Raw genomic sequence first — 27,645 nt, forward strand, 5'->3', positions numbered from 1 at the left:
CAGCAGCCACCCAGGGCCGTGTTCTTGAAGAAACTCATTTGCCATGCTTCTGTTGTGCCTGAAAAGGCAAGGGTGGGAATAGCTCTAATTCTCTAGAGACTAGGTTGCTCCATCCTTCAGTTTTAACCAGACACGGCTGTGTGAAGCCACTAACACAGAAAGAAGCTAGATTTTAACTTCACCTTTAGGTCCTGGTGGGCCTGGTGGGCCTGGAGGTCCCTGCATGGTGACTGTACCACCTGTCAATTGCAAAGGAGAGTCAGAAATTCAAAGGTATAAACCGTGTGAACAAAATTCTGGCTCCACCAAAACAGAGTTAGATTTTGCCTCTGGCTTCAGCTTATGGACAATGCATTCAAATGGGGAAAAAGGGTACAGACTGACCATGGGAAGAGAATCCTGGGAGGCCAGGTTCACCTGGTTCACCTGCATGGGACACAGAAAAAGAAGAGGTGTCATATACAAAACTACACTGCACCTCAACAACAAGCCCTGGAAGCCTCCTTACCTGTGAATCCTCGTGGACCTCGTTCACCTGTGAACATGGAAGCAGAGGCGCATTGTTAGCTTTTTTTTGGCTTTGATTTCCTACAATATCTCAGCCCACACTGCAGAATACTCTCATGGCTTTCAATTTACAAGGCAGAGTGGGTAAAGGGAGTAGATCCCACTTCTTCCTGCCAGGCGAGAGCTGAGCTAAGTTTAACAGGGACACCTCCTTACACTGACTTACCAACTCCATGTGGTATTTAAAAAAAGATTGTTCCCCACTGATTCCCCCTTTAATGGCAAATCTGACATGACACAAAGTTGGCATCTGAAGAGAACAACTGCCTTGAAACCAGCAATATAGGCTAACAAATTTCTTTGAAAATGACTTTTTTTTTTTTTTTATGGAAGCAGACAGGAGTCCTACTCAGTGATCATTCTTATAGCCACAGAAAGGCAGGAGAGTTTCTGCCTCCAAGTGCTTCCTTCCTTCTTTTCAGTCTGTGCTGCTGTCACCCACCCAGTATCTTGGTAAGGCAGTGGGACTCACCTTGGTCTCCCTTCGGGCCTGGTGGACCTGGTGGACCAGGTGGGCCAGAGACAAATGTTTCTGTAAGTAAAACAAACACATTTCTTTATGACAGCCAACAAGACATAAGTTTCCTTTGGCTCCATCTTTATATAACCAAGGACAGACCAAAACAAACAGGACATTCTCAGGGCACAAGGGAGTGAATGAATCTGAAGGGCCTACCTGAGGTGGACACTGAAGATCCTGGTCTCCCTGGTGGGCCTGAAGGTCCTGGCAATCCTATGCAAGAGAGACACAAATAGATATCAGGAAGAAAAAACTTCAGTAACATGAGTAAATATATCAGAACTGCTCCACCTCCAGCCATGGACATAACTCAAATATTTCCAGGTACAGGATAGCATCATTGTTTTTTCCATGCATACCTATCCATCCTTGTTATTTTTTTTTCCATTATCATCTGCTATCACCAAATGTAGGACAGAGAAATGTGTTTCTTTGTGGTGCAGTGTGTCTATACCAGATGGCCTCTGTTTCACTGATAGGAAAAGTTCATAGCCTCACCCTTTGCTACTGACTAGAGAGCAAGGAATGGGGTTATGCTCCTATCTCATGCCTTCCTGCAGTATTCTCTTCTGGCTTTGTAAGGTAAAATTACCATTTTGCTACAGGAAATGGTGTAAGGATGTGTTCCTTGTGATCAGTGCTGCTACATCTGTCTCCAGATGGAAGGCCATACAAGAATTAAATACAAAATTATTTCGTTGTGTTCTATGGGGATACGAGCACACTGAGCATCTTCCCTTTATGATTCACTAGTCTGTCTAGCAAATCTTGTCCAAAGCAAATCTCATCCCTTGGGCAGCATCTTACTGCTGTGAAACTGCATTAGTAAGAACCCATCACTGTGGGAGATTCCACTTCCAGTATAGTCAGTCCTAACAATTTCCAACATGTCCAAGATCATTACATGACATTCTGCAAAGCACAGGACAGAGGCACTGAAAAAACCACCCTCTTTCCAAGGTTGTTTCAGAGAAACAAGCTCTTACCAGGGGGACCACGAGGCCCAGGAAGTCCCTGCACAGATTCACCTGACAATGAAATAAACATGATTGTTATAGAGTATTTACAGAGCCAAATGCACAGCCCAGAAGTGTGCTGAGGTGGTGGTGTGTCCCTGCTTACACACTGATCTCCACTATATTACATACCTGGTGGTCCAGGGGGACCTGGTGGTCCTGCTCGCCCTTGTATATCTCCCAACACTGTGCAAGTGAAACACAAAAAAAGGAAAAATTGTTGCTGTGAAGCTAATGCTGTTATGGAGACAGTTGCTGTGTTGCTGATAGAAGTTCTTACAGTCAACAGAGGACTCAGGTAGGACCTGGATGACCTAAGCCAAAGTTGAGGCAGAGATGGGAAAGGAGGGATGTTTGGTTACCAATATGGGGTTTGGGACAGAAAGCAAAATACAGCACTGAGCAGTCTGGAAGCATATTGAAAAAAACGGGAGGTAATCTCTCTAAAGAGCAACAGGTGCTGGGGGAGTGAGCAAAAAACTCAGACTCAGAGGGTAGAGAAAGAAAGACCTTTCAAGGAGAGGAGAAAGGAGACTATGGCACAGCTATAATTTAACAAGTATCTGCACCACGTTGTCTTTATTGGAAATGGATCTTTGCCTTTTAGTGGAGGCACAAACTTAAAGCTCAGTGACGCAGAGGTCCAAAACTGCATGAGGGATGGGGTGGTATGGAAGCACAGTCTGGGATTTATATGACCTCATTCTGGTGCACAAAGATGTCATTTGGCAAGTACCATTTATGGCTTTATGCCCTTCTTTGCCCTGCCTCTTTTGCACACTTACAGAGGTCCTAGACCCTAGGAATACTGATGTGCATCACATATCTAGAACTGTACATAGCAAGCTGGCACTTTGCTCAGGACACTGCTAAATCATTCTATTCTGCTCTACTAATTACCATACTGATACAGCATTTGTTCTCCTGTGAATTCACCCTCTAACTTGCTGAGATATTCTTATTTCCTTCCTTCCCTGTTCTTCAGATTAACACGCTCTTTTAAACTGGTTCTCCACTTGCAGATGGCTCCACGTTCATCCAACACAGGGAACTGCCCTACTCAAACACGGTGACCAAAAGGCTAAACTGAGGCCCCACTGATTTTCTATTTGCGTCCTGGGCCTGGAACCACCTAGTTAGTTTTGAAAGTACTTTAGGATGCACAGATGAGAAGCAGGGCAGAAGAGGAGGTATCTGTCCCACCATGGTAGCATTCCACCACCAAACACATGCACACACACTTGTCCTACAGCCTGCTGAGGGGAATGAGGCAGATGCACCTCCTGTTAGCTGTAAGCAGGCCCCAAGGTCTCCAGCACCTGTCCAAAAAAAAAAAGGAGTAGAACACCAGGCTTACTCTGAGATGCCAGTGACGAGACTTCTGTCCTGATAGTTTCTATCACAGCTTCACCTGCGGATCCCTTCTCACCCCGTGGACCTTTTACAGGAGAAGAGGAGAAAGCAAATTAGTTAACAGAGGCTGACACTTTGTATCCACTCCTCCTCCCCCTGACAGTGGGTTCAAACTTTGCTTGTGTGAACTGGGAGCCTGAATTCAGTCCCCGAGTGAGGGACACTGGACTCAAATGTGGTAATGACTTTACAATTTGCTCTAACAGGATCATAGAAAAATAGCTAAGAGAGCTCTTAGGAAAGTCAGCTCTGCTCAGGCCTTTCCAAACAGATGTCTACCTAATTGACAGTGGTTTCAATGACATTATTAGTAGCAATTTTGCTCTAGTTTGTTCTTGCACTTCTCAAAACAACAGGAAGCATCCAGCCAAGCTATATCCCCTACTACAGGAATGTAACTGCAGCTGAGAAGTACAATAGAAATGCCAGCTTCCAGAAAAAAATAACAAGAGGAAAAGAAAACCAAACATTTTCAGCTTTCACATCACACTGGTTTTCTTACTATTCCTCCCTTCCTCTAGAAATGGAGAAAGAGGGGAGGAAAAAAAAAAAAAAAAAAAAAAAAAAAAAAAAGGAAGAATGGAAATTCTTCAAAAGATTAATTAAGCTCAATAATGCAGGAAAATGAACTGAAAGGAAGAAATCTGCAAACAAAAGGGAGTGAGATTGTGCCAAGGGCTTAGAGACTAGAAACAAAAGAAAACTGGTGAATTCCATTTCCAAAAGGAGCAGAATCAGGGCTGATAGAGAACAGTACCTTGTTGTCCAGGGAGACCAGCTGGCCCAATAGGACCTGGTTTAAAACAAAAAAAAAAGATTGTATGAGGTTTTCCTGGCTGTATTTTCTAGTAGCAGAAGAGAATCAATAGGTCTTTTATAAGAACAGAAAATATAATGAATTTGTTTGCTCAATTAATAGAATTGCTATGGGGATATGAACTCATCAGTGTCTCATCTTGTATGACTTGAAGCTCTGGTAAAGAGGCTTATTACCCATCCTCTGGCCATTGATGTGCTCAGTGCCCCTTGGACTGGAGACATTACCAGAATAGCACTGACCACAAAAGAAATGCAGCAGATTGAACCCTCCTCTTGCACTGTCTGCTGCAAAGTCTTGATCTACCAAACCAGCTCCAGGATTAGCTCCAACTATACAGCTGGGAGAGGCACGCAATGCTATGAAAATCAAAGCCCAGTGGGATTTCTGTTGTCTTGAGATCAAAGGTAAGACTGGAAAACACATACTGACTTCAATTCTAATGCAAGGAAAGAAATCAGACATAAGTTTGTTTTCCTGAGAAGCAATAAATTTTGCACTGAGTTGCTGAATTTGACCTCTCTCTAGCTGGTACTCATCAGATCAAGAAAAAACAACAGGGTTCCCTTTTTTTTCATCTTTCAGCCCTCCCTTTGTCCCACTGCCTTGTAACAGTAACTCATTTCTCCCCCGGGGCCACTGCCTCACCAACTCTGCCTGAGATACTGGGCTTTCTGCAGGGAAGGGTGAGAACCATAAACATCTAGACTGCTTGAGCAATCTTGCCTCCCAGACAGGGTAGCACAGAAGAGACAACCAACATTAGTTATTAAATTAAAAACTGGATACACAGCAATGCAAGGTGCCTGCAAGAAAAAACTCTGCAGAGGAGCAGCTTTCTTACCTGGAACACCAGGAGGTCCAGTGGGGCCCATTGGTCCTGGAGGACCTGGTGGGCCTGGCAGAGCAATAGTTGATGAACCCTCTGAAACACAAACACAGGCACTTGTACACCTACAAATACACACACGCTGCAAACAAATCTGTTCTCAAGGAATGATTTGACAATCTGTAGCATACGTATTCTCCCAACACTGAGAGCTGCCAGTACGGGTCTGGCACACAGTCAAGATTAATTTGGAGGGGATAATAAAAAAAACAGAAAATTGTCCACAAGTGGAAGAGTTTGAACTCTTACAGCAATACATACCAGCACTTATGACTTTGCCTGGAGATCCAGGTTCTCCTAAGAAAAGAAAGTGATAAATATGAAGTCCATTTCTGGGAAAGATCTGTCACTAGCTCAATTATATTGTCTTATCTCTCTTATTAAACATGTGATTTCTATTCTCTTTGCCCTTGATCTCTCATCTAAGAAATCGTATTATTAGAAGGTCATGGAGGAAGCAAAAGAGCCTGCTTAATCCAGAGATCATTCAGATTCTCTCTGATCTTTCCAAGCACCATATCTGCCAGAATTGACAACGGGCCTAGAGTTAGCAGAGCCAGGTGCACAACTTCCGTTGCAGTTACCAGACATCATACTCATACATCCAGGGTAGAACGGATTTTGCTAAGGTTTTCCCTTCCAGAGCTATGCTGAGTGCCTCAGCAGACATCCTGCGTGCCATGTTTGGTCAGGGAGGTTCTGCTATTGCTTGTTCCACAAACCTTCCTTTCCTAACGCCACTAGATGCCACTGTTGATTCAGAGACTGGTCAGCAGAACAGATAATCCTCTTTAAAATTTAGAGCATAGAAAGAAAACGAATATTAAGGAAGAAACAAAACTCACCTTTAGCCCCTGGTCTGCCTGGGTTGCCTGGAAGTCCTAAAATTAGGAAGAACAATTTAAAATAATTAGTAGAAACGTTGTTTATTTGGTTTTATTCATATACTCCAGTGAGCTGCACTAATAGATTTATAGAAGGCATTTCCTACTGCAGAACCTGGCTTTCAGCATTTATAAGCAGGTTGTGCCTACTTCACAAGGTGAAGGAATTCATGGTGGACTGAGCCAAGAGTGTCCTTGGGCAGAAGTAGGGGCTTCCCATCTTTCACTGCTCCCTAGGTTTGCCTTCTCACAGATACTGCTCCCTTTTCAGAGGCTCCTGGATAAATTCCCTGGTGATTTGGCCTTCTCCACACTATTCTGCCTGTGGAACATCACATCCTTTTTTCCAACTCTACTACAACCCTCCCTCTCTCCTCTGTTTCTGCTGCTAATTACAAGGACTTTTCAGTGATACACAAGAAACTAAACATGTGCTCCAAGGCTCTGCATTCCTCAAAACTTATGCAAAATCTATCTCAAAACCAAGGGAGATGCAGAAACTCGGGATATTACTTTGGAAGCCCCGAGTTGTAGAGAGGGAAAAATTAGAACTTTTTTGTTTTGAGTCCATACCAAAATTGCATCACTGACAAAAAACTGGAACATGGTGAGAAAACCTACCTGGTGGTCCCTGGGGTCCTGTGAGACCTAGGTGGGAAAAAAAGGCAAAAAAATCAAAGATTTTAAAACAATTTTTCAAACAAACTTTGGGCAGGAGGAAGAAAAGGCAAGATTACATTTGCTTACAATCACAGCACACTAGTGGTGCAAGTCAGCTTAGCACCTGGTATATAAACTGAATGTTGGCTTCTAGCAGCTGAAACTCTTGTTTGCAGTGTGCACAATCCTGAGATCACAAATGGTCTGGGATTCCCTTTGTATTTTATTTTCATTGCTTTCTTACACTACAGAGGTCCTCTGCCAGCATTAACTTCAAAATAAGACCAGAAATCTTTGACAGAGGTGGATTCCTGACCAAGAAAACATTGTTTTTGTTCTCTGTGTGCTTTTACCTGGCTCTCCTGCATCTCCAGAAGGACCTGGAGGGCCTCGGGCTCCTGGCATTCCCATGAGACCTGGTTCACCTAGGAATATAATCATGTTAGTGACCTGTAATTTGCTGATTTATAATCAACCAATTCATTCAAACTTCATCACCAGGCATCCTGCAGCATTCTATCTATTGTATCCTCACAGCCAAGTGGATAGTTTCAGCATCATGTACTTGGAGATGAACAGAAAAGAGTCATGGAGTGAGAATAATTCTATCAGATTTACAGCCAGCTCCATTATATGTTATATTTCCATGCTTACAAGGTTGACTTCATACAGTTTTCCCAAGACATCGAGACATATCCCACAGCATAAATCTACTGCCATCTTCTTCCACTCCTTTTATAAACTAGCCACCAGCCACATCAGAAGTATTTGCTCTTCTCTCTTACCTTTTTCACCTGGCTGTCCATCACGGCCAGCTTGTCCTGTTCAAAGAAAACAGATTGTTAGGGACTGATGTAATAGTACCACAGTTGCCTGTCCTCCTGCTATGCAGAGTACAGCCTGAAACACAATAAATCTCCTTGCATTTGAATAAAACCTTAGCTGTAGCTACTGAAGATCCTGAAAAAGTTCACTTGAAAGTGTAAGGACAACTTTTCGAGCATACCAATGAATTCTAGCTATTTAGAGAGAAGATTGGTGATCACTCCCAAGCTCTTCCCTCATTTGGACTCATAAAAACAGATGCTTAGTAGAAATTACAGTGGCCAAAAACCCAACTATTTTCTGTTACGCACCTGCAGGTCCTTTAGCTCCTGGCTCTCCTGGAGGACCAGGTATGCCTCTTGAGCCTTGTTCACCTGTAATTAGATGACATAAAAATGAATCAAATCTTGGTGAAGATATAATCTATGACTGTCAGTAATACTTGGTGTTTTGCAATTGAAAAAAGCACTGATAGGATGTTCAAAGTTTATGATTCATGACTTTCTCTGGGCATTAGAAATGCTCAAGGGAAGTGAATGCACAGCACATGAGGGATTTCCACCCACCAAAAATAAGATTGCTATCAAGGATAGGATCTATTTGATGAGAACTTGGGTACAAAAATAAAACTCCTATAACCAGTAACATCTTTATAATTTTTCAGAAAGCTAACTAGCATTTTCTGGACTAGATATATTTTTTAACATTAAAACAAAGCACACGTATATTTTACAAGCTGATACTTCAAGAATACAATCTACTGACCTGTCATTCCACGAGCTCCTTTCTCACCCTGATCACCTGCAGTACACAAAAAGGAAGAATTCTGTGAGATTGCTTCATTGTGAAATGTTTCCATCAGAGAACAAGTCTGCTCTCTGACCAGAGCATAAAATAAGACGACAAAGAAGAATACAGCTAACTTCTATGAACAATATCCATATCTGAAGGAACCTAAATAAGAGTCAAAAGATTTAATTGATTGATATACCTTTAGGTCCTGGGGATCCAGTAGCTCCTTTCTCACCTGCAAGATACATGGATAGGTAGTAACAAGTCAGAAGGGAAAGGAATTTCGAGTACCAAGGAAATTCACAGGGAAATACAGGAACTCCATATCCGAGAAACTCAAACTGCAACTTCCTTTCCTTCATTATAGCTCCATCCATCATTACAGCACCCAGACCTCATTCAATCCTCATTCAGACTTTTCTATTACCTGTCTCTTCTGTTTCTCAATATTTGCTTGTAATCATGAAGTCTGATACTTTTCCCCTTTCCCTCCCCTTACGTTTTTCTCTGCCTCTTACATCTCAGTGTTCCATGCTCATGTCAAGTCTGTTGCTCAGAGTACTGGAGAGGAACATCAGCTAGTACCACTGTCACAGCACAGAGGAAGGGAAGTTTACCTTTAGCACCTGGGAGACCTGCTTCTCCTCTAAATCCTTGAAGGCCAGGAGGACCTGAAGAAAAATGAAGTGAGGGAGTTAATTCATCCCACTCAACACTACGGAACACAAACTGTGAGAAGCTATTGCTCCTTTTCTCTCTACTCTGCAAGATGCCATAGCAAATAAAGGCAGCACTCACCTGGAGGTCCTTGAGGGCCTGGAGAACCCATTGGACCTATGAATAAGGAACAAGAATTTTCTTTCAGTAACACCACAATCAGCAAATGAACAAACCTCTTCAGGTTTGCTCAACAGCATTCACAATCAAGTAGGTGTTTAGAAGATCAGAATGTCCCTAGACCCTAGAATTGGCATTCTGGCCTCTTGAAAATCAGGATATTGAATCTATAAGCTTAATTCTTATAACACATACGAAGTGTTTTTCCTTAAAGTAAGGAAAAGAGATTAAAACCTTCTATCTTTGCTGGGATGTTGGGGTCTATGCTTCAGGTACGATTAATTCTTTTGATCCCAGTGACATGGACTGTAAAGCTGTAATGCCATTAACAGCCCTTTAGGGATATGGAATTTATTATTTCTAAAAACAGAATAAAAACTGCTGGAAACATAACACATCTTAGAGATGGATGTTTCGGGAAACCTCTCTGCTGACCCCCCACCCTCCCTAAAAATCTCCAGGAGTTTATTGCTCTAAACATTGTGTGCATTTACAAAAGTCAATTTTAGTTAAAATGAGGACTATTGAGCCACTTTTCTGATTAATGCAGTGCAACACAAATGAAGTAAGAATTTTAGAGTGTTCATTTCCTCCTCACAGAACACCTGGTCAATCTGTTAGGCTCTCTCTGTCCATCTTGATATTTACCTTTAAGGCCAGCAGAACCTGGGGGACCAGGTGGCCCAGGAGGACCTGCAGCACCTGCAGAATAAGAACATAAATAGATCCCATAGAATACAACTGTGATATCACTTTTCCATCCCCCTATCTTCCACTATTCTCTGTTCTGGCAAGAGTCATGAATAATCTTCAGAGTAATCTGCTGGTCAGTCAGAAACACACTGTATGTAAATATGCACTGTACAAGAAAAAAATCCCATCTCACTGGACTTCAGGATGAGCAAGGTACATTTCCAAGCTTTGGGAAGATGATGACCTTGATACTAAGTGGTTCTCAGACTTGACTGTGAAATGCAATAAAACAAAGAAGAGCCTTATTTGTCTTTTGCAAACTTGACACAAAAACCCTTTAGGAAAGATTTGTCCATTCTGGGAAACATCTAAAAATGAAAATTAGATTTGAATAATCAAAATCAAATTCATGAAGTAACTGAAAACTCAGGACTGAACTCCACCTTTTGTCTATCTCCGCTTTATCAAAAAAACTGGAAACCTAGTTCCTACCTCTATCTCCTTTTTCTCCAAATCCAGGTGGCCCAGGCTCTCCTCGAGGCCCTGGTAGCCCTTCTCGACCTCTTTGTCCCATGGGACCTTCCATGCCAGGATCACCTATAGAAAACAAAAGCCTTGTTATAGAATAGTTGTCTTTACAGTTGGCACTGGGCAAGCAAGATCCATGCCTACTTCCATGGTGAAAGGCAATGATCACAGCAAGCTGATGTCTGTAATTCCCAAGTCAACTATAAATCTGCTGTGAGAGACTCAGTATTGACAGATATGCTTACCCATGCTGCCCTTCTGTCCTTTTGGTCCTTCTGGTCCTTGGTGCCCCGCTGGACCAGGAATGCCTGGAAAGAAAAACACAAAAAAACGTTCACAATCCTTATCTGTGTATTGTGAATTAATAACCTGCAAATCAGTGTAACAACCTGAAACCCTAAGGGACTCAGCAGCTGGTGAAGGATATACTACTTGCAATGTGGGCACTCGAACAGGGATCTCTTTAGAAGAACACAATACATATTAGAGCACAAGAACACTGTGCCAAGTATTCACATAGATGTGGAACTCTTTCAAAGGTAGCCTGGGATCTTCACACTCACAAATTAGACCTGTTCAACAACACGGAAGTCAGGCTGAGGCTTTGCTTATAACCAAATATCTGTAGTTCAGCATCAAGGTATTAATCAAGGGACTAAATCTACTCACTAAGTACTGACTCTTCAGAAAATCATGCTGAGCTAGATTTCTAGTGCAAAACTTGTTCTTGTCAATGGTAATGCCACTAAGAGTTCATCCCTCAAAGGGGATTTGTACTATTGCTCACCTGGGACACCAGGAAGCCCTCGATCCCCTACAGGAAGAAAGAAATAGAAAGCCAGTTAGGAAAAGGTTTTCACTGTTTCTCACACTGACTAATCCTCACCCCCATGTAAAAAGGAATTTATGTTCTTGCTGTGTTTAGAGGTTCTACCTTCCCAGAAATTCCAGACTGCATCTTTCGTATTTATGCAATAGATTAAATTATTCACGTTGCATGAAATCCTCTCAAGCACTCTGTGATTAAGCCAGGTATGGTTTCATTCCAGAGATGACTGTCAACCAGGTAAAGGAAGTTCCAAGATTCAAAGTGACAACTGATCTCTCTCCTGCTGTGACCTCTAAAACTGCCTTTGACAGGAAAAGTGAAGATAATCACAAGAATATCTGAAACATCAAATGCATCAGTTTCCCTGTCTAACTTCAGAAGTAACAAACATTCATATAGGCTATACACATATGCCAGGCCCTACGGCAGGCTGCCACAGAACCTGAGACAGCAAGAAACTTCAGACTCACCTTTGGGACCTTGCAATCCCATGTCACCTGAGAAAAAGGGAAAATAAAATAAAATCAGGAGAAATCCTGGAGGTATTTCTCATTCTGTTGTTGTTTTTGTAGTTGTTCTCTAGCTTTCAATAAAACATGAACAAGTTTTGGATGAACAAGGGCACTTCACAGCAGCACAATGCAGGACCAGGCCCATCACAGTAGTGACATATAGGATCCAGCCTTTCAACATTCTATAATGCATTGTGGGATTGGATTTTCTCTATTAATTCTGCATGAAACAGGTCCCCCCACAGTTTAAATGGCAAACCAACTTCATGTTCTGTAAGTATAAACCAGTATCAATTTTCTCACTGCCAACTTTCCCCAGCCCTAGTGGCAACATCCATTCCAAACTTGAACATTGCCAGAACCAAGGAATAGGACAAAGGAAGAGAAAGACTGTAAGGCTATACCTTTCATACCAGGTTCTCCTCTCTCCCCTCGGAAGTAGCCTGCAACAGGAAGTGAAGGTGTTGTTAGACTGCATTACGCAAGAAAATAGCTAATTGCTTTGCATACAAAGATCCCTCTAACTGGATTTTGAGGCTGCAGATAGCACAGGCTGGAAAACACAATAGGAGTTTCCTTGAGAAGTTTGCTCTTTGCCAGCCCTTGAACTGCTTGGAGTTACATAAAACTTCTGAAGCTGGAAAAGCATAGACTCCTCACTTCTTAGCCTGCTTCTATCAAAACAAAAGTAAATAATATTTCCCTTACAACTAAAAGTAGCACAATAAGCTTTGGATTCAATTTTACGTGCAGTTCTTTCAAAATGGAAAACTCACTTGCATCAGCAAACAACACATTCTGGTGCAGGATGGCATGCCCACAGTTTCCTTTTTCCACATCCTGCTAGCTTTGATGGATGCAGCACTAGCGTCAGTGGCAGCATCCTGTGTCCCAGCAAAACTTATCTGTGAGGACAGGTGAGGGCTCTGCTTTTGAGAGATTGCATTGCAATCCAGAGGTCATCTTTAGGCTCTCAGAAAATAAAACCCATTTGTTTCCCTTTCAATAATCTGGTCCAATGCATCACAGGTATTTACTCTGCTCACCTCGTTCTATTTCCTTATTCAGTCTACTCTTCACCATCAACCAAACTGATTCTTCATTTTCAAAAGGGAAGGTTGAAGATGGTGCCGCACCATGAAGAAAATCCACTTTAGAAACGTCTTTTTCTAAATACGGATTCCCTTGGTTAACTGTCAGGAAGCTGTGATTTATTTTTTCCAGGTTGTCCACACGAGATCTCAGCTTTCTCACTTCTTCCGCTGGAAGGTTAAAGTAAAACAGTGAAAATGTTGATGCAGGCATGTGACTGAAATACTAATTTCTAACAGCGGTGACAAGGCAATGCTGTGACAGCTATGGACAATGAATTTAGCAGGATTATTTTTGCAGCTCTTTTTTTAGCAGGGAAATCTGGAGTTTCAATGACAGCTTTGGAATGTGTTAGTCTCCGAAGAGAAGACATCTCAGGAGTTTCCCTACCCTCCTCTCCCCAGAACTATATAATCTCTTATAGAAGGTTTATATTCCTTATTCATTCTTTCTGTCCATTTTTAATATTTTGGTGGTGGTCACAATTCTGAGTACTGAATGTGCTCCTCTGGTAGCAAATTACAATTCACTTGGCTTCTTTCTGCCCCATAGAAAGTTTTGTTCCTCCATGTAAAACTCGATCCTGCCAGCAGAAGGAAGACCCTATCTCTGTATCTTACCCTTCTCTCACCTTAGCAGCAATCGTTCTCATAGACAGGGATACATAGAGGTGGGATTCTGTTCAGTCTCAAATTTAAATGCACAGAGGCCAGTAATCCAGGCCAGTTTTAGTAGTCATTTCTTACCCAGAGCAATGAGTCCAAAGAGCAATCCAAGGAGAAGCAACCATGCCAGAAGCAAACCCAGAAGCCATTTCCACCAGCTACAGCAGGAACCACAGGGACACCAGGAAGGTGCTGATCCAATTGCACCACCTGCATCACCATTTCGTATTTCTGGAAGAGGCAATTAAATGGTAAATAGCTCCTTAATTTCAGAGTCAAGAATATCTTGAGAACAAGGACTACAAGGTCAGATCCATTATACAAATGGAGAAAAAGCTTTACATTTCACTCTGTGAACACTGGGTGTTACTCTAATCCCTGTGGAAGCTGTAGACAGCTTCCCAATGGGAATCCCAACAGGGTACAACAGTCAGCACTTTTTAAAATAACTGCTGCACAAACACAATTGCTCAGGGGACATTTTGTTGTGCAGTTCTAATCTGTAAGTAACAGCAAGAGCCAGAATGGTTTGATCCCTCTCCTCCCCAGAAATCTATCCTGATAGTAGGATGCACTCTGCTGTCAGCTAGCTGATTTTCTCTAGCAGCTAAGAAGTGCCACAACTGCCCAATCATCCACCATAAAATCACAGGTAACACTTTCTGTGGCATCTGCTTTGCTCATTACAGATGGAGTAGCCTTTTAAACATGACCTTCCTTTGACATTGTCACGCAGAGATCATTCAACACGCTCGATAACAGCTTTTTGTATGCTGTGCTTTGATGCTCCCTCCAATGACAGTATGAATAGCACCGCTTACCTGCATATGTTGCTTTGTCCCTTGTTGGCGCTGATTTCAATCCTCCTGTAATAATAAAAGAAGATTCAACAGTCTTTCCATACAACACCGAACTTGGAGCATGGGTTTGTAGAGAGAAGGTGTCAATGGAGGCAGAAGGAGGTAGTTCTCGTGTATTGCCACAAGCAAAGACCCGTACCATTTGTATCTGATTTCAGGCCAGTATCTGCCACGTAAGAAGAAAGCCCCTGCTTTTCCTTCTTCAAGGTGTCTTCTGCAAAGGATCCTGAATGGGAATGAAATGCAACTGAAAACATTACAATTGGTGTACAACCAGGCCAACTCTTTTCTCAGAGTCTAAAAGCGTGGTAGCGTGGTTCTTATTAGGTAGCAAGAACAGCTCTCTGTCAGTTTAAGCCAGCTGCTGATCTATCTGTTGCTTTTGAAGTTCTTGAGCTCCCAAGCTTTGAGAAATGTCCCAAGGCACACCCTGGAGCTTCAAAGGCAAAATATGTTAGACATAGATGCTGCTGATGTGGTTAAAGGCTAAATGCCTGCCAGAGATTCATGAGTGGCATACAGGCATAGCGTCCTGAACTCTCAACTCCACAGACAGAGAAGACCCTACACTGGCACAGTTCATCTGGCTGCATGCATAGGGCTGTTCTTATCATACATACTCCAGTCACACTGCTCTCACTTCAGCTGCATCAAAGTTTATTGTCTCCAAAATGTCCCTTGCAGAGATGTGATTCATATTCCCCCTCTCTATTTTTCTGCTCTCAGCAGACCCATATGTGTGTCACACATCCCAAGGGAGAGAAATTACCTCCATTAAGCCCAGTGGAAGAGGCACTAAAGACTTTGCCGCTATCCTTGGTCATGACTAAGAGCTCCATCTCCTTCTTTGCTGGGGCATTCTCTTTCTCCAGCAGCAGGAACTTGCAGTCCTTGCGCAGAAAGTCGTCTCCCTGGGAGCTCAAAACAGTTCCACCTGAAATATTGGTGAAAGATGGGACAGAGGAGGAGATGGGTGCATGTAAACATGTAACTACAAGCCACAACACTTTTGTTCATCAAAACAGGGAGTCCCATTATGACTGGGTTTGCCACTTCTATAAGGAGCCAGCAAGATACACATCAGTCACTTGAAGATAAGAAGAGCTGTGTGTCTCATGAAACTTTAGAGATGTGTATTTCAATAGCATGGGAACAACTTCTACAGGATATGAAGAGCATTCAACATTTGTAATGAAAGAATTCACTCAGTGACCTCCTCTCTTTTGAAACACATCTATTAGAGAATAATAGAAATTCAGTCTTGAGAGATATCCAAAGGTCACAAGAGTCATCACATCTCAAGCTAAATTGCGCCTTAAAAGAGACACTGTGAAGCACAAAGCACCTCATATACTTGGGAGCCAGGCACGGTTATGAAGCTTTGAACTGCAGCTTGCAGAAGTTGAGCTCAATATAAATAAGGCTAAAAATATTAATGTGGCCACATTTCTGCCATTACGCAGAAAAGATGAATCCCAGCCATTCAGAGACCACAGGCCAGTAGAAAGACCTCAGTTTATCTCATAAAATAGAACAACCAAACAACAAAAAGCCAACAATCTGATCATGCATAAGTTAGTTCCTTGATTTTCAAGTGGTTAAGGCTGATATACCTTAAAAATAACATTTAGGTGTAACCTTGGAAATATTTTGGTTTCAAATGAAACACAGTGTCACATATCACCTTCTATCCAGTTACTTATCTGTTGAACAGAAATAGCTACAATAAAATTCTCCAAGTTACCACAAAGTGGGAGAGATCTGAATCAGGCCAGCTGATTTCTCATCCTGGCTCATTTACCTTCTTTTCTGAAAGGCTCTAGTAAGGGAGCTTGATATCGACAAGTCATGCTCCTGAAGAGCCACATGTTAGTACCACTCAGATGGATGAATCTCTAATTCACTTTTATCATGAAATGCTTGTACAAAGCTATGTCTAAGCAATTGTGAATGATACACTCACCTGCTGAGGCAGACACACCAGTACTATTCATGGTGTTTGTCTGAGAAGTGTTCTTCATCCCATATGCTGCAATGAAGAAATTCCAGAATGAAAAAGACGAAGGATAGCAAAGTACCTACACATACCAGTCTTGGGCTACACACCATTCATGAATATTTTCTCAAACAGGACACTTAGTAATAACTCAAATCAGCAAGGGCTTTCCCAGCAAGCAAGTTTATAGTGCTTACACAGGCACTGGAAGCCACTCCCGTATGTGCAAAACAGAAGAAATGTTCCTCAAAATCTCCTCACACCACATTGCTCCACACCAGAAGATGGCAATAAAGGAACCTCTGTCAATACGAACATTATAGTCACCACAGAAAAGGTGGGAGAATGTAGTACACATCAGGGACTCCCTTATTTGCTTATGCTTAAATGGTTTCTGACCTGCAGAGGCTGCAGTGGCATTCAGAGCTGAAGAGCTTGGTGACAGATTGTTTTGAACTCCAAACACTGCAATGAAAAAAATCAATGCAATGGGAGTTAGAGAAGTCCTGCAGTGCAAGTGGTGTTCTGGCTGAAAACAAAATAAAACCAGTGATAATAATGATGACCTCAGAGAATCCTGTTGGTTAGAAATCACCCTTAGAGTTTCTAAGGAATTTTGTCAGCTAGTAGGTGCATCACAATTCTAAACATTCCCGTTCAAAACCTTACAAAGCATTTTTCCTTAGATCACCTTGCTATGTAAGTTATTATTGGCCCAGGACTATTAACAGTGACAATTTTAAAACATCAACTCAGGCTAGATTGGAAACCCACTTCCATGGCTGCGTGGACGTTTCTGGAAGTATGGGACTTGGGAAAACAAGTACATTTGGGAAACCAGTTTGATGTGACTGGAGGAAGTTTAACGAGACAACTGCACACACTGCATGTCAAAGTATTGTCCAGAGAGAAGTAAACACTTGAAGGTGATACCTTCAGTGTCAGAATCACTGTGGCAATATCTGATGTAGTTTACAGACTGCTTTCATACACCCTGCTCTCTAGAGGCTCAATCAGAGAACCTGCATGATGGCACAACACTGAGTAGGAAGAATGTGTAACTGCGTAAGGAAGAGAGGTGCTCTTGTGATATGGAACAGCATCAACCGAAAGTCATGAGTGAAACAGAGGGTAATTATAGGGAAAACTGACAGCAGTAGACCTTTATGGATTAGGACACATGAGTTTAACTTTCAGAGGGTTATCCTGAGTTGTCCTGGGGAAGAAACAGGCTGCTTCAATAGACAAATTACTAATCTTGGAAAATAGCCGATTTTCCTCGCTACCTAAATAAAAGTAGTTCGGACCTAATGTCAGCTACACAAGCTATACAGCATACACCCAGAATAAATCCTCCGTAACCAGAGAATAACTGTGGTGTAAAGACAAGCTGTTGACATTCAGAGGAAAGAGGAGAAACAGAGTAATATGGACAATATTTCAATGCATGTATCTGGCAGGACTGTGGCACTGTATAAGTGTGAAGGGAAGAAGAGAAAAATCTGACCTGTTGAGGATGTGCTCAAGCCTGTGTTCAGAGTATGACTGCTGGGAGCCAGGTTATTTGGAACACCAAAAACTGTAAAAAGAGGAAGTGAAATGTTATCACTTCTACAACCCACCAAAGTCAGCGTGATTGTAAAATAATTGCACAGAGGAAAAATACTGAAAACTGTGACCTGAAGCCACTCCCTTTACTGAACTTACACAGTTGAGAAGAACCTATATCAGAAAATTGCAATCATGGATAATGTGAGAAAGCAAAGCTTTTGCTAGTATGGCATTATTAACTTTCTTGTGCCTTTTTTTTTTTTTTTTTTTTTTTTTTTTTTTTTTTTTTTTACTCTAACAGCATCCCTGGCATTTGGAAGTTGGTTTTGCAAGTTATAATTGCCAACATTGATTGATTAGATCTTTAATGTTAGAGGATGGCATGGTTAGGACTAGTTTTTCTTTCAATTGACCAAGATAATTCAAAGTTCACTAGTCTAAAACTAGTCTTGATAGAAAGCCTGGTCTCATTTAAGTAAATAATAAAGTTACAACAATTGAGACAAATCAGGCAGTCAGGACAGCCTATCCTCACAACAAAGGACCTCCAAGTACAAACATCGTAGAAGCAAAATCATAGAATTACAGAAAAGCAGAGAAAACCCAAGCATATCTTCTGCCACCTCAGTTCTTCCCTCATTTTAATTCTTCTAACTGTGCAGATAAGAGCACTGCTATTGACCCAATTTCAGTGTGGAGTTTTGTGCTTACAGACTTGGCAGTCCAGGGAGCATACCTGATCCTGTAGAGTGAGACATAGCATTGACCAAGGAAGAGCTCTGGCCCATGCTGTTGTGGTATCCTCCAAGGGAAGACCCAGCAGGCAGAGTTGAGGACCATGTGTACGGAGGGAGGGCTGTATTTAGTATAGTTGTATCATATGTCCCTGACACTGTAAAAAAATAAAATAAAATAAACAATAAACAAACAGTAGGGACTAGGCTTATGACTTAGTATGCACTGTAGGTTTACATGGCAGAGAACTTAATTTGCCTTCAATTTCAATTACTTTTGTTGAGTCCATGCAACAACTCCAGGTTAATGTAGTATAACCAATCTCAAATGCCAGCTGATTACAGCCCACTTGAATTAAAAAGAATGGAATGAAGACTGACGTGATAGCCTGACTATTCACAAAATACTTTGAGAAGACTTCATTGTTTACAGATGCTATGATACTACAATAAAACATTTAATGTGCTTCGGTCCATAATTCTGTTTATCCTGGACTAGGACACCTAGAAATTTTGCTTCCCGTACATGTGGCTCTGGTTCAAAATCCCCAGTTTTAGACAAAATTTTAGCCATCAGAAGGTAAAAAAGCATTGCTTGTTCCTAGATTCTGGTGGAGAATAGCAGAGTGAATATGAACATCGCTGCCTCAAGCACCACAGGGAGGCTTATAATTAATGAAAGCCAGTTACAGTATTCTAAATAGTATTTATAATACCATCAAGTTATGGATAGTTAGCAATGCTGGAGCCTTCCAGACCTCTGCCATGTACCTGACTGAGAGCTCTCAGTAACCATTTTTGTCTCCACCACAGCTTTTTTTGGTATTGGGAGGGTACTTGACGATGACCGAGTCGGGCTGCAGCTGGCTGATCGACTTCCTTTCAGTAAACGTTTGACATCATCCAACTCCGTCCCTGGCATGAAAAACAAGCATCCAGATTTATCCAAAAGCCCTTGTTTCACTGAACTGTAATCCTGCCCTGGGGATAAACCATTCACTGGAATTTACTCAGGAACATCTCAGAAGCTGTATTTTTCAGGAGTGCCATTGACATAACAAAACTTCACAAGCTGTATTTCAGGAATTAAGTACAACTCTATCCTTGCAAGACAACCACCTAACCCACAGCATGCTTCTTTGTTCAATACAAGGAGATAAATGGAATTTCTTACAGCGGGAATAAAGGATGACATGCTGCTATCTGTCATCATGAAGACTGGATTCACAAGACACTGTAGACATATCTAGAGCACCAACACACTCTACCTTATACCTGATTCCCCCAGAGTATCAGCTGTGGCACTTACATCTGCCAGAGGGAGATGCGCTCTGCAGCCGCACTCGTATTTCACTCTCTGTGAAGAGAAAAAAGCAGATCATGAATATGGAGTGCAACGTATTTATGCCCTGAGCTGAGAATGAATCTTTATGCTGAAGTGAATTCCTCCCTTCCTGCTGTCTGTGTTGCCTTGCTGCTCGATCTAAGCAGCGCTCGTGGCATATACTAATTTCTTGCAAATTGGCCTGGGTGATTTTTGTTCTAGGGTTAGATTTTAATGTTTTTCATCCAGAGAGCTGCATTTTATTCCTTGCATGCTTCTGTTGAAGTAATAGCATTGTCAGTGCCAATCAAATGAAAGACCTAATTCCTCAGTCCTCAATCAAGGTCCTCAATCAAGTCCTAAATAATCAGTCCTCATTCCCACTCATCACAATTACTATTATTGGTCTATTGGATAAAAACCTAAAGAGTCAAAAGAAACTTCAAGATTTCAAGGCTAACAAAAGTTCCCTAATACTTATTGGGTAAAATTCATACCACATCTCTTGCAACCTGCTGCCTTCTGTTTTGGCTCCTTGAACGTAACCCCCTACTTTATCAAAGTTGCACTGAAATAAAACTGTCAGGTCGCACTCAGACATTTATTAATCCAACAATCTTTCCAGGTACTCCAGTTTATTACTTACTGGCTTTTACTGTTCAGCACAAGAGACTACAGAGTTAATCCCATTTGTTGGGAAAAGCCTTTAAGCTTACTACCTACGAGCAAGGACATGTGACTCATGCTCCTTGAGATGAAATCTGACAGTGCATACACTCTAAAGGAAACACTGGCTTCGGCATTCAGGTAGAGAAGCTGATTGATAGATTGAGACAATTTCCTGAAGTAACATGAGAAGCTGAAGCTGATTCTCTGGTATCTGTTTTACTGCATAAGGCTAGCTCTGCTGGGAGGTATGTACTGTGCCAGAGGAGACTGTGAAGACCTGAGGTAGAATAATTGGTAACTGTGACATTCTCCAGGAGGAGAGTGCAAGAGCATACTTTGATTTATATCCACTACCAAAATTAACTTGGATAAAATGACATTATAGTTTTCTCCTCAAGCAACTGGAAACAGATATTAAACTCTTAGTAATATAATCCTGCTTTCCCCAATGCTGTTAATAAATTACTAGAAGAGCTAAACGGTTTAAACAACACAGTTTCACAGTGAGCTCATAAGCAGACTGCAGCAAGTCCATAATTTCTTCAGCCTCTCGTTACCACCAGCATAAGATCTTTTCAGGGAACATCTGTATGGTTTCTAATATAAATCTTGGGGAAAAATGTGCATGTGATTATTGTAAAAACACCAGAGCGGGGGTCACAGAGAATGGCTGGACTGAGTTTGTGGTAGTGAACAGTTAAGATGGAAAATGACGTTCTACACCCCCAGAGTTCCAGGTCCCCAAACAGATCCTCCTTTCTGGCACAGTACTACCATTACGACTTTCACTGGAGTCCTTGCACTGAGCTTGTTTAATCAACTGTTCACACATAAAACGGTTCACACCTGCAGTGGTGTAAATCCAGGCACCTCATCAGACTCTAGACTCAAACCACTTTGATTCCAGATAAGGAGTAGGTCCATCTGACACACCTTGAGTCACACTGGGATAAAACAAAGACAACTTCTAAAAGAAGAGTACCACTCACCTCGACTTTGGCTTCGCCCTCGTGTGGAGGCAGATGCTGTGAATATAAGAGAAATAAAAGCAATATTAGGTTTTACTGCCTTTGACACATGGATATTTGGATCTTCGAACCTTCCTCTGAACGCAGAAACTCAGGCAGCAAACTTCTTTACTTGAGGCACAGCTGGGGGGCATTGAAATCCCAGTTTTTGCCAGGACTTCTTTAGACCATGAGGTATCTCAAAGAGTGTGTAGCACCTTAGTATTTCTGGACCAACTGCTGTTTCTGTTTGCACACATGTTATTCAGAGATAATGATCTTTTATTTCAGTAATCCAGTATGAAGATAATAGGCCTGTTTATACCATCAACCAAGGTCAGACACTATGAAACCCTGCCTCTTCCCTAAGCCAGAAAGATAGCGACATCATATTGTTCTCCACCTGCACTGGATATAAGAAGCATCCCAGAGTTTGGACAGAGCAAAAACTCCTACCTGCTGACAATATACAGTATAAATACAACACTTGATAGCCAGTTCATCTTTTCAATTACACCATATGAACATGTTGAAGTCTAGAAAAGGATAAGTGGTGGAGTATATCCAGCAATGGTTCAAAATCTTAAGGGACTGCGCTTTCTTGCTTGGGTCTATTCCCCCAAGGTAGGAGACAGCAGATGTTGTCAAGTGTCTTACGTTCTCCTGCTCATGCTCTATACCATTTTGAGACCGTTTAAAGAGTAGCTGAAGGTAGTAGGTGTATTATATTATGCAGCCCTTGTTGGAATCTGTACTAGCTTGAGACCCTGCTGTCAGCTGCATTAACAGTAACTCCTCTGAAGTTACAGAGTTGCACTGGCTGTCCAATATAGAGGTAACATGTAGAAAGCCTCTGTAGTCACCAATTCACATGACCTTGCCATAAAGTTCAGAGAGACAGTTCTGTAAGAACATACCAAACTCTTTTCTGGGGAACTCTGGAGAAGAGTTAGCACTGGAGCTCCCTGCAAGTAATAGAAATGGGTCATTAATACTTTTTAGAAGATCATCAAGAGTTTCCAAGTATGCTTCTGGTACCTGTTTAATTCCACTGAGTAACAAACATTTCCATTCAAAAAGAGCTATTCAGGATTACATGAACTAGTTGCAAACGTCAACAAATAAACTCCTCTTAGAAATGAGTGTTAATAAAAATAAGACTCAATCATTAAAATGCCTCCCTGCTGGCTTATTGCCCAGCAAAACCACTATAGATGGGATTCTTGTGCTATTTCAGACAATTCTGAATTAAGGTGCTGGAAGTCCCAAGCGACGTCAGGCTGCACAACATTGTGCCTCTTTTCTATGGCATATTCTGCAATACCTTCATATGTTGCATGGCGGTTGACATGGGTTTTTCTTTCAAACGTTGAGCCAGGTGATTTGGTGAGAGTTGAGCTAGGAGACTGTGTTTGCCTGTAGCCAGACGACGATGAGTTCAATCTACCACTTCCACCTATCGGCAAAACAAAACACCCTCAGCAAATTGAAGATATGACCTGGATGTACACCCTGTATATCCCAAGTACTTTATGTTTGTGTCTTCTGAGCTGGACAGATCTGCATTAGTATCTCAGAACTAGAGATGGGCAAAAAAAAAAAAAAGACAACCACATTTGGATGTAACTCTGACTGTCCTCAGCATTCCATGCAAAGAGGAATTTATCTTTGTGGTTTAAAAATGACTTGTCAGTAATTTCAATAACAGCGGGTTTTGGCTGTTATTAAATGGATAAATGAGACATTTGTGCTGAGCAGGAAGACACCTGGCTTTAAATTGGCCTGGATTTTGCCATTTGGATACAGATCCACCCGTAAACTCCAGTGTTATATGACAGTTTAAACAAGATGTAGTACTGGAGGATGTCATTCACGAGGCAAAGGAAAGAAGAGATGAGCAAGCTTCCTTCCAAAGCAACTAGTCACAGTCTCACTTAGTCATGCCTTAGTCAATCAATTTCCAGGAGATGTGATAGAGGCATGAGTCAAGCTCAAGGTTGTTTGGAGATTATTAGTAGCTGTTCTGTTTATACAGGCAAAAGTTTCCTTTCCTAGCTGATATCAGCGCTGTGCGAAAAGAACTGGGCAGCCATAAAGAATGCGTGGTTTGTGGAAGGATCAGACTCTTGATTGGACTCTTCTATGAAATCTAACATGGGAGTATGATCAGAGTGGCAGTACAAGGGTAGCTCTGTGATGAGAGCAATATATGCGTGCTGATCAGCGGGATCAGACCGATCAGACTGGTTATTGTTTAACTATCACTGTAAAAAGAGAACACCCTTGTGATCTCAAAGTGTTTTCTAACTCATTTTCTCTTCTAGAGGGATCTATTTTGGTTTGCAACTTGCCCACTTAATTGAGCAAAAACAACTGTGGTGACAAGCGGACCTCTGTTGGAGACATTCTGCCAGCAGAATGGGAAAAACAGCCATGTTTTTAGTAATGGTAATAGTAATGGGAAAAACAGTGCTCTGCAAAACTTAAAGAAGTTCAGATTCTTTTCTCTTCCTCCACACATTGAAAATAACTAACAAGGAGGATGCAATCCCAGAGTCATTTAAGTTAGAGCTCTGAGGGATAGGCACAGTTCTCAGTTAAACTGGTGCCAGTCTAGACAATTAGGTTGATATCTGCACCACAGTTACATCATATTTGTCCAGAGGGGAAGTGACTCCACACTCTGGCCTCTAATTGAAGGAGATGAGTATATGTCAGGTCTAGAGGGTAGGCCTAATTCTTCCTTTGAACTTCCATTCTGCACTTTCCTCTCTTTGACTTGCCAGCTCTTCTGGAGAACGGAGAATGTTCCCTGTAAGAATTGTTATCCAGTCTGTCCCACTGTGAGAGAGGTGCACCAGAAAGCTGGGTAGAAAGCTTATTCTTCAAAAACCTTTACTATGACAATCTAACAGCTCAGCAGAGAATGTTGCTAGAGAGGAATTGTCTTTATGGAGTAGATAAGAAGTACTGATTTAGCACATCCAGAAAACACATAGACCATTCAAAGTGCTAAAGTCACGGATTCCCTGACAAGAAGATAGATTCTATGAAATTGTTTTATTCTACTCTACTATCATATTGTATTCTAACATCAGCAAAATCAACAAACATTAAATGAAGCCATCTTCTGAACAAAAATGCTCAGAAAGACTGTGATTTGGAAAACTTGAATAAAGAAAATTTTGATTTCCAAATGATTCAAGGGCAGTGGAAAAGAGTTTTTCAAAGGTTACTGAAAACTACCCTGAAATCAAGCTTTCCTTGCAAAAAAAGAGAACTTTGCCATTCACTCACCCATGCTCACAACCAGCTTTAAGGAAGGAATACCTTTGCTTTGAGTATTTGCCTTCTCTACTTTAAGAAACCCCATTTTTCTCAATCCCGCCCAGACTCTCTCCTCAGTCCATTAATGCTGCCTTTGCTTTTTGTTACCGATATTTTCATTCCTTACTTGAAGTCACATAGCCACTGCTATGGGTGTAAGATCTCTTTTCAATTCCACTTCCTCCAGTGTGGGATGATGTCTTGAGTCCACTACTGCTCCCTCCTTCTGGAATAGACGAGCACAAAATGAGATTCTGTCACAATTAAAGATGAGAAGAACAAAAATACTACAAGACGAGGCAGAAGGTACCCAAAACCATTCTTGCACTCAGTTCCAAGGATAGCTTAATGTCTGAAAAGGCATCAGAACTGCAGAGAAGTATCTCAGCAGAGCAGATGCAGACTCAGCAGGTTTGTAGTCAAGTTTTGATTTGAGCATGGGCTGGAAGATGCTCCTGTTAACTCTCATCATAAATGAGATGCAATGCCTTTTCAACCCTACTGCAGAATAGACAATTGTTCCCTATTTGTTACACAGACATAGAAATAACCTGTGACATCTGATACTATGCAAAGGGATTATTTGCGTTTGTAAGCTGAATAAGATGGAGGCCAGAGACTCATCACGTTTGATCTCAAGAGACAGTCACTACCACAGACTCTATCTGGGTGCCACTCTTGAAGAGCCAGGTCTACCAGTCTTAGTGGACTCTGCGCTTTGTTACTACTCCTTCTCTCCACCAAAAAGTATTCTGGGAGAAGTATTTCTCAAAATAGCTTAAGTGTTAGTATTTCTGCACTGACACCTGCTACACCCAGGGACTTACGAAAGTAATGAAGCCGAATAACACAGAGGGACAGCAGTCACAAAGCAAAAGTAATGCAGTGGATCACAATTACTTACTGGGTGGTAAAGATGTCAGTCTTGTAGTTACTGTCTCTGTAATAACTGAGGAAAGAAAAGTTCAGAAGTTACTGCACTTTCATCCAGTCAGACAAGATCAGTGTTCCACTTCATTCCATGGAAGGGCATGAATTATTCAAATAAGATTAACTCATTTAAAGAGAGCTCTCTTCCCTCGAGACTATATTGCCTGGGCACTGAAAGCTGTGTTTTTTCAGACTTCTGTCATGCTACAGTAACTAAATGTATCACTGCCATGAAAGACATGAAAGTGATATTATTTCAGGGCACTACTGAACCACAGCAATTGCTGGAAAAGTAAAGCCCAGGTCAGACTCCTTACTAGCTTTCTATGGAACCTGCTTTAGCAGGGCATAGCACTAGCCAGTCTCCCTTCCAACCACTACAATTCTGTGATTCCTACTAGCTAATTCCCACAACGTCAGCAGAATCCTGTTTTACTCTATTATTACACAAAGACAAGAAAGATATAATAAACAGTTTGAAGACTGTGCATGGCATTTGTTTCAGAAGCAGAATTCAAATATCTGCACTACTGGCTAAAGATATTATCACAGGCCAATAAATTCTGGTTAAACAATCAGGTCATCGTATAAGTCTCTAAATGCCTGTTTTTGCCCTGTTCTATTCCTTTTTTTGATTTGGGTTGAAATATCAAGGACAGATGCAGAATTTAGTCCTGGACCCCTGGTCAGCATGCAGTCCCTCACAGAAGTGTCAATATGGTTGCTGTATTTTTGGAGTGTGATCCAGTCTTGTGACATGAAAACAAAAAAAATGTTCTCCTTACGTCTCTCTGTAACTTCTGATCCATCTTGCCTCGTTTTCTTTGTTAAAGAATCCATATCATTTCCACCTGCATGGAAGCCATAAAGACAGTGCTCAGAGCTTTGCAAAGAGAAAAAGATGACAACAAATTCCTGTAAGTCCCATCATTTTTCTCTCTTCAGGAGAGGAACTGCCTGAAACTCAGTTACAGCAGAGTTTGAAATATCTTTCTAGAACCACCTGAGTACTACTAACAGAACAGCAACAAGTCCCTGCAAAACTGGAAGCTAGACAATGCATAAAGGCTGAAATAGCAGGAAGGGTTGTGAAGCCAGCAGGGGAGCTAAGGGCAACCAAATTCAACCAGAACTGGACAAGTTTAGACCTGGATTTACATGCAGACTTTGTGGCACTACACCATGGTCTTTAGTTGGATCTCTATAAATTTTAACAAAACCACAGGATTCAAACATTAGTACTACACACCTGTTCTGTACAGAAATCAACAACATTGGATTGGAAATGCAGACAAGTTCACGAGTTCTGCTTCTGTTACCTACACACGCTGTGCCAGTGCTACAAGAAAAGCATAAGCAGAAATATCACAGCACTTTGACAGTACTACAGGCCATTCTCAAGATATGTTGATGCTAAAACCACAGAACTGACTTGAGTGAAGCAAAAAACAAAACAAAACAAAGCCACCCACCACGAGAGGTACCTTTAAACCAGCTATTTTCAGCAGCAAGGAACTTAAGGTAGGAAGTGCTTTATCTTGCTTTACAAACCCATGTCTGCAGCTGTGGAATCTGAGCTAATTCAGCCAGCTCAGGTCAGTCTACACAGTACTGAAATCACTGCTGCAAATGCCATCTATACTCATCATGGCTTGGATGCCTCTCAAGTCATAATTATGTCTCTAGCAGAGGTATGACTGTCTGCCAA

The 27,645-nt window shown here is 41.6% G+C and overlaps 1 protein-coding gene across 1 annotated transcript in view; it reads right to left on the reverse strand.

The window, feature by feature from the left end:
• COL17A1 (collagen type XVII alpha 1 chain) overlaps nucleotides 1-27,645 on the reverse strand; it is a 45,819-nt gene that overhangs the window by 9,256 nt on the left and 8,918 nt on the right. The window contains 43 exon segments of the mRNA XM_048947180.1: nucleotides 183-239; nucleotides 385-426; nucleotides 509-535; nucleotides 1,040-1,099; nucleotides 1,244-1,300; nucleotides 2,074-2,115; nucleotides 2,236-2,289; nucleotides 3,461-3,541; nucleotides 4,274-4,309; nucleotides 5,178-5,258; nucleotides 5,484-5,519; nucleotides 6,068-6,103; nucleotides 6,728-6,754; nucleotides 7,120-7,191; nucleotides 7,552-7,587; nucleotides 7,903-7,965; nucleotides 8,357-8,392; nucleotides 8,583-8,618; nucleotides 9,001-9,054; nucleotides 9,182-9,217; nucleotides 9,869-9,922; nucleotides 10,406-10,510; nucleotides 10,687-10,749; nucleotides 11,229-11,255; nucleotides 11,741-11,767; nucleotides 12,187-12,225; nucleotides 12,829-13,044; nucleotides 13,621-13,770; nucleotides 14,361-14,405; nucleotides 14,539-14,625; nucleotides 15,169-15,333; nucleotides 16,363-16,428; nucleotides 16,795-16,860; nucleotides 17,903-17,974; nucleotides 18,683-18,838; nucleotides 19,452-19,595; nucleotides 19,990-20,037; nucleotides 21,663-21,698; nucleotides 22,598-22,645; nucleotides 23,005-23,136; nucleotides 25,135-25,233; nucleotides 25,912-25,956; nucleotides 26,723-26,788. Of these exon segments, the coding sequence (XP_048803137.1) occupies nucleotides 183-239; nucleotides 385-426; nucleotides 509-535; nucleotides 1,040-1,099; nucleotides 1,244-1,300; nucleotides 2,074-2,115; nucleotides 2,236-2,289; nucleotides 3,461-3,541; nucleotides 4,274-4,309; nucleotides 5,178-5,258; nucleotides 5,484-5,519; nucleotides 6,068-6,103; nucleotides 6,728-6,754; nucleotides 7,120-7,191; nucleotides 7,552-7,587; nucleotides 7,903-7,965; nucleotides 8,357-8,392; nucleotides 8,583-8,618; nucleotides 9,001-9,054; nucleotides 9,182-9,217; nucleotides 9,869-9,922; nucleotides 10,406-10,510; nucleotides 10,687-10,749; nucleotides 11,229-11,255; nucleotides 11,741-11,767; nucleotides 12,187-12,225; nucleotides 12,829-13,044; nucleotides 13,621-13,770; nucleotides 14,361-14,405; nucleotides 14,539-14,625; nucleotides 15,169-15,333; nucleotides 16,363-16,428; nucleotides 16,795-16,860; nucleotides 17,903-17,974; nucleotides 18,683-18,838; nucleotides 19,452-19,595; nucleotides 19,990-20,037; nucleotides 21,663-21,698; nucleotides 22,598-22,645; nucleotides 23,005-23,136; nucleotides 25,135-25,233; nucleotides 25,912-25,956; nucleotides 26,723-26,777 (2,914 nt within the window). The 5' untranslated portion in view covers nucleotides 26,778-26,788.

This window comes from Lagopus muta, chromosome 5, assembly GCF_023343835.1.
Source record: "Lagopus muta isolate bLagMut1 chromosome 5, bLagMut1 primary, whole genome shotgun sequence".
NCBI lineage: Eukaryota > Metazoa > Chordata > Aves > Galliformes > Phasianidae > Lagopus > Lagopus muta.